The sequence below is a fragment of the Oncorhynchus tshawytscha genome, linkage group LG09 (assembly GCF_018296145.1).
Source record: "Oncorhynchus tshawytscha isolate Ot180627B linkage group LG09, Otsh_v2.0, whole genome shotgun sequence".
NCBI classification, from domain to species: domain Eukaryota; kingdom Metazoa; phylum Chordata; class Actinopteri; order Salmoniformes; family Salmonidae; genus Oncorhynchus; species Oncorhynchus tshawytscha.
Genome location: NC_056437.1, coordinates 23,035,406 through 23,053,441, shown reverse-complemented (window position 1 = coordinate 23,053,441; position 18,036 = coordinate 23,035,406). Strand labels below are relative to the sequence as shown.

At 41.0% G+C, this 18,036-nt stretch overlaps 2 protein-coding genes across 2 annotated transcripts in view; both read left to right on the top strand.

The window, feature by feature from the left end:
- The first annotated feature begins 9,575 nt into the window (after positions 1–9,575).
- LOC112257286 (protocadherin alpha-8-like) lies at positions 9,576–12,104 on the top strand. The gene has a single exon (XM_024430774.2). The coding sequence runs from the start codon at positions 9,708–9,710 to the stop codon at positions 12,102–12,104; it is 2,397 nt and encodes a 798-aa protein (XP_024286542.1). The 5' UTR covers positions 9,576–9,707.
- A 3,032-nt stretch (positions 12,105–15,136) lies between these two features.
- LOC112257599 (protocadherin alpha-C2) overlaps positions 15,137–18,036 on the top strand; it is a 62,563-nt gene continuing 59,663 nt past the window's right edge. The window contains exon 1 of the mRNA XM_024431296.2: positions 15,137–17,640. Within this exon, the coding sequence (XP_024287064.1) occupies positions 15,268–17,640 (2,373 nt within the window). The 5' untranslated portion in view covers positions 15,137–15,267. The remainder of the gene's footprint in view (positions 17,641–18,036) is intronic.

Here is an 18,036-nt window from a genome sequence, read left to right as displayed (position 1 = left end):
GGAGTTGAAGCAAAAAAAGTGGAGGGGGATTGTAGTAAAGTATGTGGACTAGAGTCAGCACATATCTTTTTCACATATCTTTTTCTACAGTTTCTCTTCCCGTAACTTTCCTCACACTCTATTTTCTTTGTTCTGTCTATCTTACTCCACCCTCTCTTCTCCCCCCTCTCTTTCTATAGGTAATTTCCTATGTCTGACTCTGACCCAGACATATGCTCTTCATCACCTGGATATTTACTCATTAAACTGTTCATCAAGCTAACCATGCATGCTATAAAGCGTACACTGAGTGTATAAAACATTAGGAACACCTTCCTAATATTGAGTTGCACCCCCTTTTGACCTCAGGACAGCCTCAATTTGTCGGGCATGGACTCTACAAGGTGTCGAAAACATTCCATAGGGATGCTGGCCCATGCTTACTCCAATGCTTCCCACATTTGTATCAAGTTGGCTGGATGTATTTTGCGTGGTGGACCATTCTTGATACACAAGGGAAACTCACACTCAAACCGGTATGCATGGCAGCTACTACCATATCCTGTTCAAATGCACTTACATCTGTTGTCATGCCCATTCACCCTCTGAATGGCAAACATGCACAATCCGTCTCAATTCTCTCAAGGCTTAAAAACCCTTATTTAACCTGTCTCCTCCCCTTCATCTACACTGATTGAAGTGAATTCAACAAGTGACAAATAAGGGATCATAGCTTTCACCTGGATTCAGCTGGTCAGTCTATGTCATGAAAGAGCAGGTGTTCCTAATGGTATGTTCACTCAGTGTATATGCCTTCATCATGTACTGTTTGCATCTATGCAAACAATGAGCCACTAGGGGGGGCTCTCGATCCGTCTGCCTCTCCCCGTGTGTGACGTGTGTGATCATGGAGCATTAGTTCAGTGTCGGGCGGTTAGTGCCGTTTAAGATTAGGGAGGACATATTTTTGTTCTTCTATTACAACATATTGGATGACTTCCTATTCCATTCACCCAGCTCAATGTAACATTGATAGGTTTAGGCTACTACATGATACTCTAATTTGCCCTACTCCCATCACGAGGTTGCTATAACCTAGCCTACCTAGCCTACAAGTGCACAAGTTGAGAGACAAATTGGAGTAGTCAAGGTGAGAGACAGTGGCACATTCAATACTGCCTTGCACACTCTGGCCTGCATCTATCTGATCTGGGGTGTAATCATTAGTCAAAACTAAAACGAGAATTTCTATTGGACAAATTCAGCCAAGAACCTCCCCATTTCATTCCGTTTGCTTCTGTTTAAGAAAGCCGAGAAAATAAAAACATCAGAAAATATCTTGATGAAAATTCTGGTTCTTTCAATCACATTAATCTCTCTACTCCACCTTCCTGCCTCCCTTTAAATTGAGCAATTGCTAGTGAAGTGCAACATTGTGTCAAATCATCAACTGGGTCTGGCCAGAAGCTGTTGCTAGCGAACTTACAACATTGTATCAACTAGCCTATTTGGGGCCCTCAGAGTTCCAACGCAAGTGAGCTCAGAACAGACAGCTGTTTCCTCTGGATATATGGGATCATCAGATCATGATATTTTGCTCTTTCACACAAAGGCTTGATGATTATCGAGGCCGAGAGTGTTGGAACGATTTTTCAAATACTGAGGAACTATCATTTGCAATGGATGTAAAAAAACAATAGATTTGGTTTACAACGTGTGAGGTGAACAAAACATTACTGATAAGTTAGTGGTGGACGTGGTGAGTTCAGACAATCAGAAAACAGACATTGCCAAACGGGCAATTTCCTACATTTGCACGCAGTAAGCCAGGTAAATTAATTGAATTAATACATGCATTAACAGAAATCTATGTAACCAAATGATGTCATTTCAGATTTTCAAAATATGCTTTACAGCCAACGCTAGACAAGCATTTGTGTAAGTTTATCATGGCATAATGCTATGCTCATAAGAAGCGATTGGAAAAATGGCTACCTCAGTATTTTACGCAAGATTTTCTGCAGGAGACATCATGTGACCACTTGCTAAATGTGGTCCCTTACGGCTACTCTTCAACAGAAATGTGTAAAAAGGCGTCACAATGCTGTAGACACCTTGGGGAATACGTAGAAAATGTAAGCTCATTCGTAGCTCATTCACAGCCATATAAGGAGTCATTGGCATGAGTCGGTTTCAAAAAATGCGGCACTTCCTGATTGGATTTTTATCTGGGTTTCGCCTGTAACATCAGTTCTGTTGCACTCACAGACAATATCTTTGCAGTTTTGGAAACGTCAGAGTGTTTTCTATCCAAAGCTGTCAATTATATGCATAGTCGAGCATCTTTTCGTGACAAAATATCTTGTTTAAAACGGGAACGCTTTTTATCCAAAAATTAAAATACTGCCCCCTAGTTACAAAAGGTTAAAGAAGAAGTGAGACAGAAATCTTGCTTGTTTGTAGGTGACCAAATACTTATTTTCCACCATAATTTGCAAATAAATAAATAAAAAATCCTACAATGTGATTTTCTGGATTTTTTTTTCTCATTTTGTCTGTCATAGTTGAAGTGTACTTATGATGAAAATTACAGGCCTCTCTCATCTTTTTAAGTGGAAGAACTTGCACAATTGGTGGCTGACTAAATACTTTTTTGCCCCACTGTATGTACGGCAGGATCAAATCGGAAAGATAGATAGGAGCAAGCCCATGTAATGCGGTGTAGGTTAGCAGTAAAACCTTGAAATCAGCCCTTGCCTTAACAGGAAGCCAGTGTAGGGAGGCTAGCACTGGAGTAATATGATCACATTTTTTGGTTCTAGTCAGGATTCTAGCAGCTGTATTTAGCACTAACTGAAGTTTATTTAGTGCTTTATCCGGGAAGCCGGAAAGTAGAGCATTGCAGTAGAAAAGAAGATAATGATCCTATGTGACTAAGTCATGCTCTTTGGTGAAGTATTTTGAATGATTTTATTTAGACAGGAGTAATTATATAATGTGGGCAAGACATCAATTTACTTTAAGGCAGGTATTCCCAAACTGGGGTACGCATACCCCCAAGGGTACACACAATGCCATCGTGGGTACTACAAATAAAAATGTAATTCACAATAAAAATAATAATAATAAATTATTCACATTTTCAAACAGTCCATTTATATTTTCCAACGGGGCTATACATTTGGGTGAGGTTTTTTTCTCGCCTGAATAGCCTCGTTTCACTGCCATTTTTTAAAAACCATCTAGTGTTTAGCAAAATAACAACACAATGTCAAATACAGGTAGCCTAGTCAAATAATTACCATCCAATCACATTAACCATTACTCTCTCGTGGGAATTCACGTATGTAGCCAAATGTAGTTGCTGCTCATTTGCTCATTCCGTTTGCTCGAAAATAGATAAATAGTTATAAAACGTAAGGCCCGTGTCCATAGAGACACATACCATACTGCTACTACCAGCAGTACTACACCTGCACCTGTAGACGACACAAGTTGTTCTGCTTCCACGAGCACATCCAATGCTAGCATCAGTAATTCCATATTTGTTGTTATTCCCGCTAGCATGGACACTGACAGTTGTGAATCTGATGCAGCCTAAGAGCTACTGCCCCCTTACCCTGGAAAGCACCGAACAACAGACAGGAAAGTTGGACCATCGAAGAGGTGCAAATATGATGAGAGCTACATTGATTTGGAGTATTGGGAGTAGTTATATTAGCACTTATATTGGGAGTAGTGTCTTTCCTCAGCCACAGTGTGTTATATATGCAGAAATACTATCTGACAACTCGATGAAACCTTCACTCTTGCGCAGACATTTAGAAACAAAACATGCCAATTTGAAAAATAAGCCACAGCAGTTTTTTGAGCGACAATTAAGACAACTTTTGAGTAGTAAGACAAGTATAAAAGCAACAGATACAATTAATAAGAAGGGGCTAGAAGCATCTTATATGGTGAGCTACCGAGTGGCTAGGACAGGCAAGCCCCATACTATTGTGGAGGATTTAATTCTTCCAGCTGCCGCGGATATGGCTGGGACAATGCTGAGGGAAAATGACAAAAAAACTACAGACAATGCCTTCATCAAACAACACGTTTTCATGACACATCAGTGACATGGCAGGAGATGTTTTGAAACAATTACTGCTTTGCATACAAGCCAGTGAATTCTATGCCTTACAGCTGGATGAGTCAATGGACGTGGCGGGCCTGACACAGCTCCTGGTGTCTGTCCGTTACATTTATGGGAAGGTCAATTAAGGAAGACATCATCTTCTGGAAACCTTCTGGAAAAAGGATATTTTTTAAGTATTGGACAGCTTTGTGACATCAAATGGACTTTGGTGGTCAAGATGTGTTGGTATCTGTATTGATGGCGCAAAAGCCATGACAGGGAAACATAGTGGAGTGGTAACGCACATGCAAGCAGTTGCTCCCGACACCACTTGGGTACACTGCAGCATCCACCTAGAGGCTCTTGCTGCCAAAGGAATGCCTGACAGCCTGACAACGTGACAACGTGGACACTTCAGTGAAAATGGTTAACTTTGTTAAAGCAAGGCCCCTAAACTCTTGTGTATTTTCTGCACTATGCAATGATAAGGGCAGCGACCATGTAACGCTTTTACAACATACAGAAGTGCACTGGTTATCAAGGGGCAAAGTATTGACATGTTTTTTTAATTGAGAGATGAGTTTAAAGCTTTCTTTACTGATCATTATTTTCACTTGTCTGACCGCTTGCATCATGATGAGTTTCTCACATGACTGGCCTATCTGGGTGATGTTTTTTCTCACTTGAATGATCTGAATCTAGGATTACAGGGACTCTCCTCAACCATATTCACTGTGCGGGACATGATTAAGAAATTGGAACTCTTCTCAATCTGCATTAATAACCTCTTGGCGCAGCGATCCCTTTAGCGGGATAATTTTCATCAACATCCCGTGAATTGCAGAGCAACAAATTCAAATTAAATAACAAAAAATATTAAATTTTTATGAAATCACAAGTGCAATACACCAAAACACAGCTTAACTTGTCGTTAATCCACCCGGTGTCACGTTCTGACCTTAGTTCCTTTGTTTTGTCTTTGTTTTAGTATGGTCAGGGCGTGAGTTGGGGTGGGCAGTCTATGTTTGTTTTTCTATGTTGGTTTTTGAGTTTGGCCTGGTATGGTTCTCAATCAGAGGCAGGTGTCGTTAGTTGTCTCTTATTGAGAATCATACTTAGGTAGCCTTTTTCCACCTGTGTTTCGTGGGTGTGTGTTTTCTGTTTTCTGTTGTGTGTCTGCAACAGCCAGAACTGTTTTCGGTCGTTTCTCTTTGTTATTTTGTTATTTATGTGTTCATCTAATAAATATGGACATACACCACGCTGCACCTTGGTCCTCACCTTCTTCCACTGACGACGGCCGTTACACCCGGCGTGTCAGATTTAAAAAATGATTTACGGTGAAAGCAAACCATGCGATTATGTGAGGACAGCTCTCTCAGCAGACAAAACATTACAAACAGCTAGCAGGAAAGTAGATTGGTGACGAAAGTCAGAAAAGCAATAAAAATAATCCTTACCTTTGATGATCTTCATATGTTTGCACTCACGAGACTCCCAGTTACACAATAAATGTTTGTTTTGTTCGATAAAGGTTATTTTTATATCCAAAAACCTCCATTTGGTTGGCACGTTTTGTTTAGTAATCCACAGGCTCGTGCAGGTCACGACGGGCAAACGAATATTCCAAATAGTATCCGTAAAGTTCTTAGAACGATGTCAAACATTTTTTATAATCAATCCTCAGGTTGTTTTTACAATAAATAATAAATAATATTTCAACCGGACGGTAGCCTTTTCAATAGGAGAGAGAGAGAAAAGGTCTTGCTCCAGGTGCTCGCGCATGCTCAAATCTGGGGACACCTAGCTATCCACTGACGCGATGTGAACATTCTAGCTCATTTTTTAGAATAAAAGCCTGAAACGATGTCTAAAGACTGTTCACACCATGTGGAAGCCATAGGGAAAGGAATCTGGTTGATATTATTTTAAATGGAGGATAGGCTTGCAATGGAAGAGAGAGGTTTCAGAATAACAGCACTTCCTGGTTGGATTTTCCTCAGGTTTTCGCCTGCAATATCAGTTCTGTTATACTCACAGACAATATTTTGACCATTTTTTAAACTTTAGAGTGTTTTCTATCCTGATTTGCCAATTATACACATATTCTAGCTTCTAGGCCTGAAAAATAGGCAGTTTACTTTGGGAACGTTTTTTTATCCAAACATCAAAATACTGCCCCCTTGCTTCAAGAGGGACAACACACAGGTATTTCCATCATTGTATGATTTTTGTGTGTAAATAAACTCAAGCTTATGGACAATGTAAAATGTGATATAGTGATGCACCTGAGCGAGTTGTGTGTGGAATTACGCAGGTACTTTCCCGAAACAGATGGCACAAACAACTGGATTCCTTATCCCTTTCATGCCCTGCCTCCAGTCCACTCACCGATATCTGAACAAGAGAGCCTCATCGAAATTGCAACAAGCAGTTCTGTGAAAATTGAATTTAATCAGAAGCCACTGCCAGAATTCTGGATTGGGCTGCGCTCAGAGTTTTTCCTTGGCAAATCGCACTGTTAAGACACTGATGCCCTTTGCGATCACGTACCTATGTGAGAGTGGATTCTCGGCCCTGACTTGCATGAAAACTAAATACAGGCACAGACTTTGTGTGGAAAATGATTTAAGACTGAGACTCTCTCCAATACAACCCAACATTGCAGAGTTATATGCATCCTTTCAAGCACACCCTTCTCATCAACCTGTAGAGAGTTATTCGCAATTTTCAAATAACAAATAAAGTTTTATATGTAAGATGGCTAAATAGAGCAAAATTATTGACTATTATTATATTATGATTTGTACCCTGGTCCTATAAGAGCACTTTGTCACTTCCCACGAGCCGGGTTGTGACAAAAACTCACACTCATTCTTATGTTTAATAAATGTATCGTATAGTGTGTGTGGCAGGCTTACAATGATGGCAAAAAAATAAACATTTCAGAGTGCTCTGACACTGGTGCTAGAGGGGGTACGCAGCAGGAGGTTGAATGTTTGAAGGGGTATGGACTATAAAAATTTGGGAACCACCGCTTTAGGTGAAGCCAGCTTTCCTTTCCAATTCCCAAGAGGCTAAAAGCAGAAGTCTGCATATAATGACAATGGCAAAGTCCTCATCCTAACAATTGGAGTCTTTGTCCAAAAGGTGTGAAGGCAGACGACATGCTTAGGTCTGCATATTATGCGCATAGAAACACATTGTGCTTATTCTGGACAAATTCTGGCGAGAGTGAGTCCTTCCTTGCTGCTGAAACTTTATCACCGGAGCGAAACAGCGCCCCCTCTGTCTTACTATTTGTAGCTCATATATCTGATGCTGTCTGACCAGAAATAGTATGACATGCCATATTATTTTGGTCCAGACAGCATCAGATACATGGCTACACAGACTGAGAAAGAGGAGCGCTGTTTCGGTCAAATAAATGATCAACATTTCAATGTTTTATTTGGATGGGCAAGTAGGTACGGTAGGGCGGGACAGGCCCCCTAAGACCCACCCATAACGCCAGCCCTGGAATGGTCCTCCCCTTCCTCCTCTGAGGAGCATCCACTGGAGTCTTGTGCATGCTGCACTAAGTGTAATTATAAACTGGGTGGTTCGAGCCCTGAATGCTGATTAGCTGACAGCGATGGTATTAGCTGACAGACCTATACCATGGGTATGACAAAACATTTATTTGTACTGCTCTAATTACGTTGGTAACCAGTTTATAATAGCAATAAGGTTGGGTTTGTGATATATGGCCAATATACCACTGCTAAGGGCTGTGTCCAGGCACTCCGCATAGCGTTGTGCATAAGAACAGTCCTTAGCTGTGGTATATTGGCCATGTATCACAAACCCGAGGTGCCTTATTGGCCATATACCTCACCTCCTCTGGCCATATTGCTTAAATATACAGCTGAGCTCTTACAGTGCACCATTGATTATTCATTCCATTGTATAGCTGATAGGCAGACTTTTACTTGGTCTGTGTCTCAGCTCTCTGACTTATCTGAATGCTGCCCTCTCTTGGTCTATGGCTCAGCTCTCTCCCACCCTCTCTCTCTCTCCCTCTTCCTCTCTCTTTATCTTCTGCTGATGAGGCTCTGGCTGATGCCTGGCCTACATAAAGTGAGCAGGCAGCAGCCTGGGTATAGTCTGCCCTGAGGAAAATCAGAACACTACTGATACTCTGCTTCACTACAGTACATGATCATACTGACTTCAACCTTTCAGAAAAGAGACTCCAGAAACACTCATAGAGCGAAATATGCTCCTCAGACTAGAGAGGAAGCCCATCCTCATGGTAGATATTTTGAACACATCTGACTAGCAAAAGGAAGAAGTTAAGTGAAAACATAAACAATAACTAGGAGTTGGCTACCTTGGTGATACTTCGACAGTGATCATGTTACATTATGTTCGTTCCTATGTGAGAATTCTAGATTTGAAAGAGATGTCCCTATGATTGATGAAACTGACTGAGTAATTAAAGGTTAGTATGAGTAAATAACCGTCCGTGTGTGTACGTGCGCTCTATCCTGTGTCTGCATGTTTGTGCGACTACAGTATTAACATTGCATGTATAAACTATATAAGGCAATACGGGATTAATGATGGCTATGTGTGTTTACATTGCTATTTGCGGTGTTGTTTCTATTGAATGAGGGAATATCCTCTATGTAGAATGTGTGCTTGTCCTATGGCGCGATCATTTACTTATCTGGCCTCTGAGCGCCGCTCCTGTGTCCTGGTTTAACCACCAATCTGACTGCGTATCAGCAGAGAGGAAGAAGCGAAGCGAGAGGTTTCACTCTCGCCAAAGTCATTCCAAAATAAATCCAACGCGTTTCCATTGGTTTATTTTGGACCTACGCCTATCGTCTGGCTTCCCGTCTTTGGGACAACGACTCCCATTGTTAGGGCAGAGACATCTCGTCGTTATTTACAGATCTCTGGAACCAGGAGCTGTCTATGGTTCTGAATTCCGATTCCAGGGTTCTTCATTTTCATTAGTCATATTTTATTTCCCCTTTCTCTTCCACAGATTCTTTACAGTTCATAGCCCCTAGACATTTATTTAGGACCTTAAAGTGAGAACGTCTCAAATATCAAGTGAATTGTGTTAGGGTACAATCATTGCATAACACATTTTACAATAGCCTACCTGATAGTTATAGAAATCTATTTCAGCCCTGGACACTTATCTTTCACTAGGCTATGTGCCAATTAGTTTATTATACCTCATAATTTCCCCCTTCATGCGAATTTACAATGATTTGTTGTGCAGAAATGCTTTTCTGTCTTCCCTTTCTAGTTTATGCCAGTTTTTGAGTTTACGGTTTTCTTGCATGTATGCTCTTATGTCGGACCAGTTCTTATCCACACGGTGTCAGTGTCTACCAGCAAGACCAATTTACTCTTGAACTCCCCACCTAGGTCCTGGCACAATAGCAAAAATCCCACTCATTGCCGACTGTCCGTGAAATCTTATTGAGGTGGCGCACGGAGATATGAGGATTATGTTTCTCTTTCTTAAAAAAATTCCATTGCGTTACTTGGGTTCTCTTTGTTCTCTGTCACACTCTATGGATTACATTCTAAAAAGGATTATATAACAATGGCTGTACTCGAGAACCGTGAGTGGGGTTGGATTGTGAATATATTTTGGCTGTTGCTTTGTTTTCGGGGTTCTGTTTCTAGACAAATTACCTATTCCATTTCCGAGGAGGTAAAACCGGGGACATTTGTTGGGAATTTGGCTAAGGATTTAAATCTAAAAGTGATTGAACTGGAGGCACGCAGGATTCAGATTGAATCTGGATCATATAAGAAACATTTTGAGGTAAATTTGAAAACTGGCGTTCTCTTCGTTAGCGAAGCAATAGACCGAGAGAAGCTTTGTCCCAACAGCCTTGTTTGTACTGAAAGCTTGGAGGTTATTGTTAATAATCCTTTACGAATGTACAATGTTGAAGTAAATATACTAGACATAAACGACAACGCACCACAATTTCCTGTGAAATCACAGATTATTCGTATTTCTGAGCATACTTCACCTGGAGCAAGATTTCCTCTGTCTACAGCTGACGATATGGATGTAGGGAGCAACACTATTGACGCATATAAACTCTCCACAAATGCCTTTTTCATTCTAGACGTACATACTGAGGCTGATAGCGGTCCATCAGCAGAGTTAATTCTAAATCAAGCTTTAGACCGAGAGAAACAGCCTGCGATCACGCTAACACTGACTGCTATTGATGGAGGAAAGCCTCCCAGATCAGGGAGCACAGAAATCATTGTCAACATTCTCGATGCAAACGATAATGCGCCAGTGTTTTCCAAAGCCCTGTATAAGGTAAAAGTCTTAGAGACTGCGCCAATTGGCACTGCTTTTCTAAGGCTTAATGCAACAGACCTAGACGAAGGCTTGAACGGTGAAATAATGTATTTGTTCAGCAAACAAGGACAAAAGGGGGGTTATGGTACATTTGCAATCAATCAGAGCAATGGGGAAATGACAGTAGCGGGACCTTTAGATTATGAGGTGACCAGTGCGTATGAGATTCGTGTGGAAGCTCAGGACCGAGGCCACTCACCTCTGGCCTCACATTGCAAAGTGTTGGTAGAGGTAGTTGACGTAAACGATAATGCCCCGGACATCAAACTCTCCTCGCTTTTGGAGAGTGTGAGAGAGGACGCAAAGAAGGGTACGGCAATTGCGCTAATCACGATTATTGATAAGGATGGCGGTAAAAACGGGAATGTGCATTGTACCATATCTGGTGTCTCGCCGTTTCTATTGGAGTCATCTCAGGGTAAATACTACTCCGTGGTCCTTGGAGAAACGCTGGACAGGGAAATCAACTCTCAGTATAATGTCACAATCATAGCCAGAGATGAAGGGACCCCTCCTCTGTCCAGTACTAGCATTATTACTGTCCATGTTTCTGATGTCAATGACAATACGCCACGCTTTCCGGAACCCACTGTTAACGTGTTCTTAAAAGAGAATAGTCCGGCAAGATCTGTGATATCTTCTGTGACTGCGCTGGATCCAGATTCAAAAGCAAACGCTCAGATAACATATAATTTACTAGAGCCCAGAAATAGGCCTACAGCTTCTCAGACACCTGTCAATGTGAATTATGCCACAGGTGAGATATATAGCATGCAGTCAGTGAACTATGAAGAAGTGAAAAAGTTCCAGTTCCAAGTTCAGGCCACAGATTCTGGTGTTCCTCCATTAAGCAGCAACGTCACTGTCAACGTTTTTATTCTGGATGAGAATGACAACAGTCCTGTGATTCTCCCGCCCTATTCTGACCACGGCTCCGTTAATTCTGAGAACATTCCTTATTCTGCTGAAGCGGGATACTTTGTGGCCAAGATCAGGGCTGTAGACGCCGACTCTGGTTATAATGCGCTGCTTTCTTATCACATCTCTGAACCAAAGGGGACCAATCTATTCAGAATAGGAACCAACAACGGAGAAATACGGACTAAGAGACGCATGAGTGACAATGACTTAAAATCTCACCCGTTGGTCATTCTGGTGTCTGATAATGGAGAACCATCCCTGTCTGCGACTGTGTCTATTGATGTTGTGGTCGTTGAAAGTACAGGTGACACACAGACAACTTTCAGACAACTGCCTGTAAAGGAGGAGAGTTTCTCAGATTTAAATCTGTATCTGCTCGTCGCCATTGTGTCAGTATCAGTGACATTTCTACTGAGCCTCATCAGTTTAATAGTTGTAAAATGCCACAGGACAGACGGCAGTTTCAGCAGGTGCAGCGCCCCAATGATCACCACCCACCCTGACGGGAGCTGGTCTTACTCCAAATCTACTCAGCAGTATGACGTATGTTTCAGCTCTGACACTCTGAAGAGTGACGTTGTAGTTTTCCCCACGCCGTTTCCAACTGCTGATGGCGAGCTGATCAGTATTAATGGAGGGGACACTTTGCAAAGGACACAGACGCTTCCCAACACAGATAAGGTATGCCGGTAACTTTATTATGTCTAATTCTATATTAGCCTATTGTTTATTTTTCTACTAATGTTGTTTTGAAACAGTTTAAATTCAATTTCGATAGACAATGTGGTTGTTGTGTTGTGGTTGTCTGTCTTTGTATATATTACACTTAATTTGTACATTAGAGGGCACTCTATGTCGGGTCATGGGTTACTGGTAACTTGTAGGCTATATATGCAGACAGGTGACCAGAGAGTATGGATGTAGGCATGGAGAGTATACTACCGTGCTCATATTTTACGCGTTGGAGCTATGGATTGCGTTTACGGTAGTTTGCCTGTAAGGATTAATGGTATGTTATATCTTTACTGCTAATTAATGGGCAAATGATCCAACCCAAGATACCATTTTGGAAAGTGGTTTGTTTTGCACGTGTATATTAACTTTTGCAATTCCACCTGTGCCAGAGTGGCTATCAGGAACAATTGACTTCCGAGAAATTAGTCCCTTTTCGGTAGTGTAACTTGGTGAAAAAAAAAGGTTTATTTCAGATATTATTAACATTTTGGTATAAATACCACATGGTCAACTTCATAAAAACACGTTTTCCCGCCTCAAGAGGTCAAAAAAAAGAAGGAAAAAATACTATAGTAAGTGCCTACAAAGTGCCAAATAAAGTAACAGGGTTGGCGATTTCAACTTACATCAGCCATACATCCCCTTGTGACATGGGGAATGGAAGGTTGCTGTGTAGAACAGGGAGGGGCAATTAAATGCAAGCTTCACAAAAATATGTAAATTGTTGAAACATTTCTAGCTTGTCTAGCTGTGGGTGACAGGCTTGACGTGTTATGCTTGACCGCTCCGTTTCCCACCACAAAACATCAGAAAATTGCCAAAAATAGTAGAATCAGCTCCCTAACCCTAACCCTAACCCTAACCCTAAGAGGGCTAACCCTAACCCTAACCCTAACCCTAACCTTATGTACTCGCCTTGGTTAGAACTGGTTAGAACTAGGTATGACCGTGTACAAAATTACCTTACAGGGATGGTGGCAGGTTGCCACCAGACGTGACGCTTGGCATTCATGCCAAATAGTTAAATCTTGGCTTTATCAGTCCAGATAATCTTGTTTCTCATGGTCTGAGAGTCTTTAGGTGCCTTTTGGCAAACTCCAAGCAGGCTGTCATGCATGTGCCTTTTACTGAGGAGTGGCTTCCGTCTGACCAATACCATAAAGGTCTAATTGGTGGAGTTCTGCAGAGATGTCCTTCTGGAAGGTTCTCCCATCTCCACAGAGGAAATCTGGAGCTCTGTCAGAGTGACCATTGGGTTCTTGATCACCTCCCTGACCCTTCTCCCCCGATTGCTCATTTTGGCCAGGCGGCAAGCTCTAGGAAGAGTCTTTGTGGTTCCAAACTTGTTCCATTTAAGAATGATGGAGACCACTGTGTTCTTGGGGACAGTAAATGCTGCAGAAATGTTTTGGTACCCTTCCCCAGATCTGTGCCTCGACACAATCCAGTCTCGGAGCTCTACGGACAATTCCTTTGACCTTGGCTTGGTTTTTGCTCTGACGTGCACTGTCAACTGTGGGACCTTATATAGACAGGCGTGTGCCTTTCTAAATCATGTCCAATCAATTGAATTTTCCACAGGTGAACTCCAATCAAGTTGTAGAAACATCTTATGGATGGTCAATGGAAATAGGATGCACTTGATTCTGAATACGTATGTAAATAAGGTATTTCTGTTTTTTGTTTTGAATACATTTGCAAAAATGTCTAAAAACCTGTTTTCGCTTTGTCATTATGGGGTATTGTGCGTAGATTGCTGAGGAAATTTTTTATTTAATCAATTTTAGAATAAGGCTGTAACATAACAAAATGTGGAAAAGTCAAGTGGTCTGAATACTTTCTGAAGGCACTGTGAATATCAGTGTTCCTACAATATCCTACAGTATTATATATGTGGAACTTATGGCATTTGGGTTGCTATAACATTTGGTTTGAAGTGACTTTGAGTATTTGGGGATTCTTTTTTAAGCGTCCTGCCTTAGGCCCTACCCTATTGTTTTGCTAGCAGCAATGGTAATGCTTGCTGTGGGGTAAGTAAATAAAGAAAACTAAGCCATATTTTTGGTCATTGCCTCTCAGAATCAATGGATGAATCACTTTTTGTCAATAAAATTAAGTGTATTTCACATTTTTGTGTACCACTCCTTTAAATGGCAGTCATTTTTACCACAAATTAGTATTTACTTTAGAATTCTACAAACTAAGTGATACTACAATCAAATGATGGTCAATCAGCTTTTTAGTACATATATGGATTTGATTGTACTTTGGAAAAAAGCTGCACTTTATGAAACATTTATATTTTTGTGTTGCAAAATATGCAAATTAACTGTAATTTTGCTAAAATATCTGTCTGTTTTGGTTATTGTTGATTTATTTCTGATAACTGTATTTACACATCTAAATTGGTTTAGAAAAAAATGAAGTTTATATTTGACTGATTGTTGCTTTTTAAAATTTGTTTCTTCTTGGGGTCAGAATGACCCCAGTTGGCATTCCATGTATGTAAAATATGTTGATAGTGTGAAGGTTAAAAAATTATAGTTTCACCATTTTAAAATACGAGTTCAGTTCACGTAACAGGGTTGACCTTAAAATAAGAGACAGGTTTATTTCTCCTTAAACTGAATCACTAATCACATGAAATAAATAATTATCTACAGAAATGACTTTGTCAAAGCAACAAAATAACCAATGCTTTACAATGATGGTGAAAATGACTTTTAGGGCTTAAGTGATTTCAAATCTACCTAGAAGTCACAGAGGATATACAGAGGGACATAGAAAGACCCACAGGCTGTAACTATAATTTTCACATTGAAGTGTTTTTACATTTGTTCTGTTCAGCAATGGGTTACTATTATTGTGTTTCGACGCTGGGAGACGCTATTGACCACGATAGAAATGCACCTGATTTAGAAAGCCCGGGCTCCTCCTATCCTTTGCTACAGGATGTGTAGATCTAGGCTAGCATAGTAGTGAGGCTTTGTTTAAGAACACATTGGAATACCTTGCTACACAGATAAATCGGCTGGGTGGAATGTCGCGGATTTATCGCAGGCCTACCAATTTGATCAATTTGGGATTAATCTCGATTACAGTGTCAAGGACCTGAGCAGCGATGGATTTGTGTGACCTTAGAATACATGTTTGGATACAGTGTTTTGTATTGCTTTGTTCATGGGGATTGTCTTCAGGACAGATCGTCTACATGGTCTCAGAGGAGGTGGATAAAGGCACAGTTGTTGGAAATATAGCCAAAGATCTCAATCTAAATGTGCAAGATTTGGAATCGAGAGGAGTTGAGATTGTAACTGGATCGAATGAGAGGTATTTTGACGTAAACCGGAAGACTGGGCTTCTGTATGTCAATGAAATAATCGACAGGGAGATGCTGTGTCAGAATTCAGTCAAGTGTTTTGTAAACGTTGAAGCCATTTTGAAAGGTCCAACACATCTCCACCGCATAGAAATCAATATTTTAGACATAAACGACAATGCACCATCATTCCGAGAGACAGTTCATATTTTTAATATTACTGAGTATGCCTCTCCAGGAGAGAGATTTTCTCTGCCTGAAGCCCAGGACATGGATGTTGGCAGTAACTTGGTGAAAGCCTACAAGCTGAGCCCAAATGAACACTTCTCTCTGGATGTACAGAGCGGTGGAGAGCAGGTGTCTGCTGAGTTGGTGCTACAGAAAGCTTTAGACCGAGAGAAACAGGCTGTTATCAAGCTTGTGCTGACTGCCATTGATGGAGGAAAACCACCTAGATCCGGGACATTACAGATTATTGTTAACATTATTGATGTAAACGATAATTCCCCATCTTTCAGCAAACAACTCTACAAAGTTCAGATTCCTGAGAATGTCCCAAGTGGAACGACAATTCTTATTTTAAATGCGACTGATTTTGATGAGGGTGTAAACGGAGATATAATGTATTTCTTAACGGCAAAGGGAGATGCAAAACATGCTGAAATATTCTCCATTGATCCGCAGTCGGGAGTTATCACCTCTAAAGGCAAAATAGACTACGAGGAAAGTACAGCATTTGAGATCCGTATACAGGCTAAGGACAGAGGCGTCCCTCCTCGAAGCACGCAGTGTAAAGTCTTAGTTGAAGTGCTTGATGAGAATGACAATGCCCCTGAGATAGCTGTAACATCACACATGGGCGCAGTGAAAGAGGACTCTCCAATTGGCACTGTTGTCGCATCTATAAATTCATTAGATAAAGATGGAGGTAAAAATGGACGTGTTTTGTGTGCCATAGTCGGAGAAGTTCCCTTTAAACTTATCTCTACTTATAAGAACTATTATTCTGTAGTAGTGGGCGGACCTCTGGACAGAGAGAACGCATCGCAGTGCAATGTCACCATCATTGCTAAAGATGAGGGAACACCTCCTCGCTCCAGTACCAGTGTTATAACAGTAGACATCTCTGATGTGAATGACAACCCACCTCACTTTTCAGAACTAACAATAAACATGTTTCTAAAGGAGAATGGTCCTGTGAGAGATTTAATTGCAAGCTTGACTGCAATTGACCCCGACGTCAATGGCAATGCTGAAGTTATATATTCAATGCCAGAAACTAGCAACAACCTTCCAATGTCTACGATGATAAACATCAACTCTTTAACTGGTGAGATATATAGCATGCAGACTTTTAACTATGAAGAAGTAAAACAGTTCCAGTTCCAAGTTCAGGCCACAGACTCTGGTGTTCCTCCACTAAGCAGCAACGTCACTGTCAACGTTTTTATCCTTGATGAGAATGACAACAGTCCTGTGATTCTCCCGCCCTATTCTGACCACGGCTCCGTTAATTCTGAGAACATTCCTTATTCTGCTGAAGCGGGATACTTTGTGGCCAAGATCAGGGCTGTAGACGCCGACTCTGGTTATAATGCGCTGCTTTCTTATCACATCTCTGAACCAAAGGGGACCAATCTATTCAGAATAGGAACCAACAACGGAGAAATAACGACTAAGAGACGCATGAGTGACAATGACCTAAAAACTCACCCGTTGGTCATTCTGGTGTCTGATAATGGAGAACCTTCCCTGTCTGCGACTGTGTCTATTGATGTTGTGGTCGTTGAAAGTACAGGTGACAAACAGACAACTTTCAGACAACTGCCTGTAAAGGAGGAGAGTTTCTCAGATTTAAATCTGTATCTGCTCGTCGCCATTGTGTCAGTATCAGTGATATTTCTACTGAGCCTCATCAGTTTAATAGTTGTAAAATGCCACAGGACAGATGGCGGTTTCAGCAGGTACAGCGCCCCCATGATCACCACCCACCCTGACGGGAGCTGGTCTTACTCCAAATCTACTCAGCAGTATGACGTGGTCTTTAGCACTGACACACTGAAGAGTGACGTAGTAGTTTTCCCCACGCCGTTTCCACCTGCTGATGATGAGTTGATCAGTATCAATGGAGGAGACACTTTTCAACGAACAAGAACGCTTCCGAGATCAGAGAAGGTAAGAAGAGCTGTTCATGATATGGGATGTTTTTGTCACGTCTTGATTTATTTTATTAGCATTATTATCTTGTGTGTGCACATTATATTTTTCAAATTCCCGAGATTTATTGTAATTTACATAGACGGTTCCAGTTGTATGGGTACGGTTTAGGATAGGTATTTTTTTTTTAATTCTCCTCTAAATTGATGCAGAATGTAGCGTTACAATTCAGCACCAGGGACAGCAACATATGGCTTCTTGCTTTGATTTGTGTCAGTCTAATTCTTGCTCACGTTCTCAATTAGTTTGCAGGAAAGTTGTTTCATATTCTCCCATATCAGATACTCTTTTGGATCTGTCAAATTAGTGTAGTTTTTAATGGTTTATGGTTGACGCAGTAACTGGTAAAGTTAT

Coding starts and splice junctions, on each gene's coding strand:
- LOC112257286 (XM_024430774.2), top strand. CDS start 9,708: ATGGCTGTACTCGAGAACCGTGAGTGGGGTTGGATTGTGAATATATTT.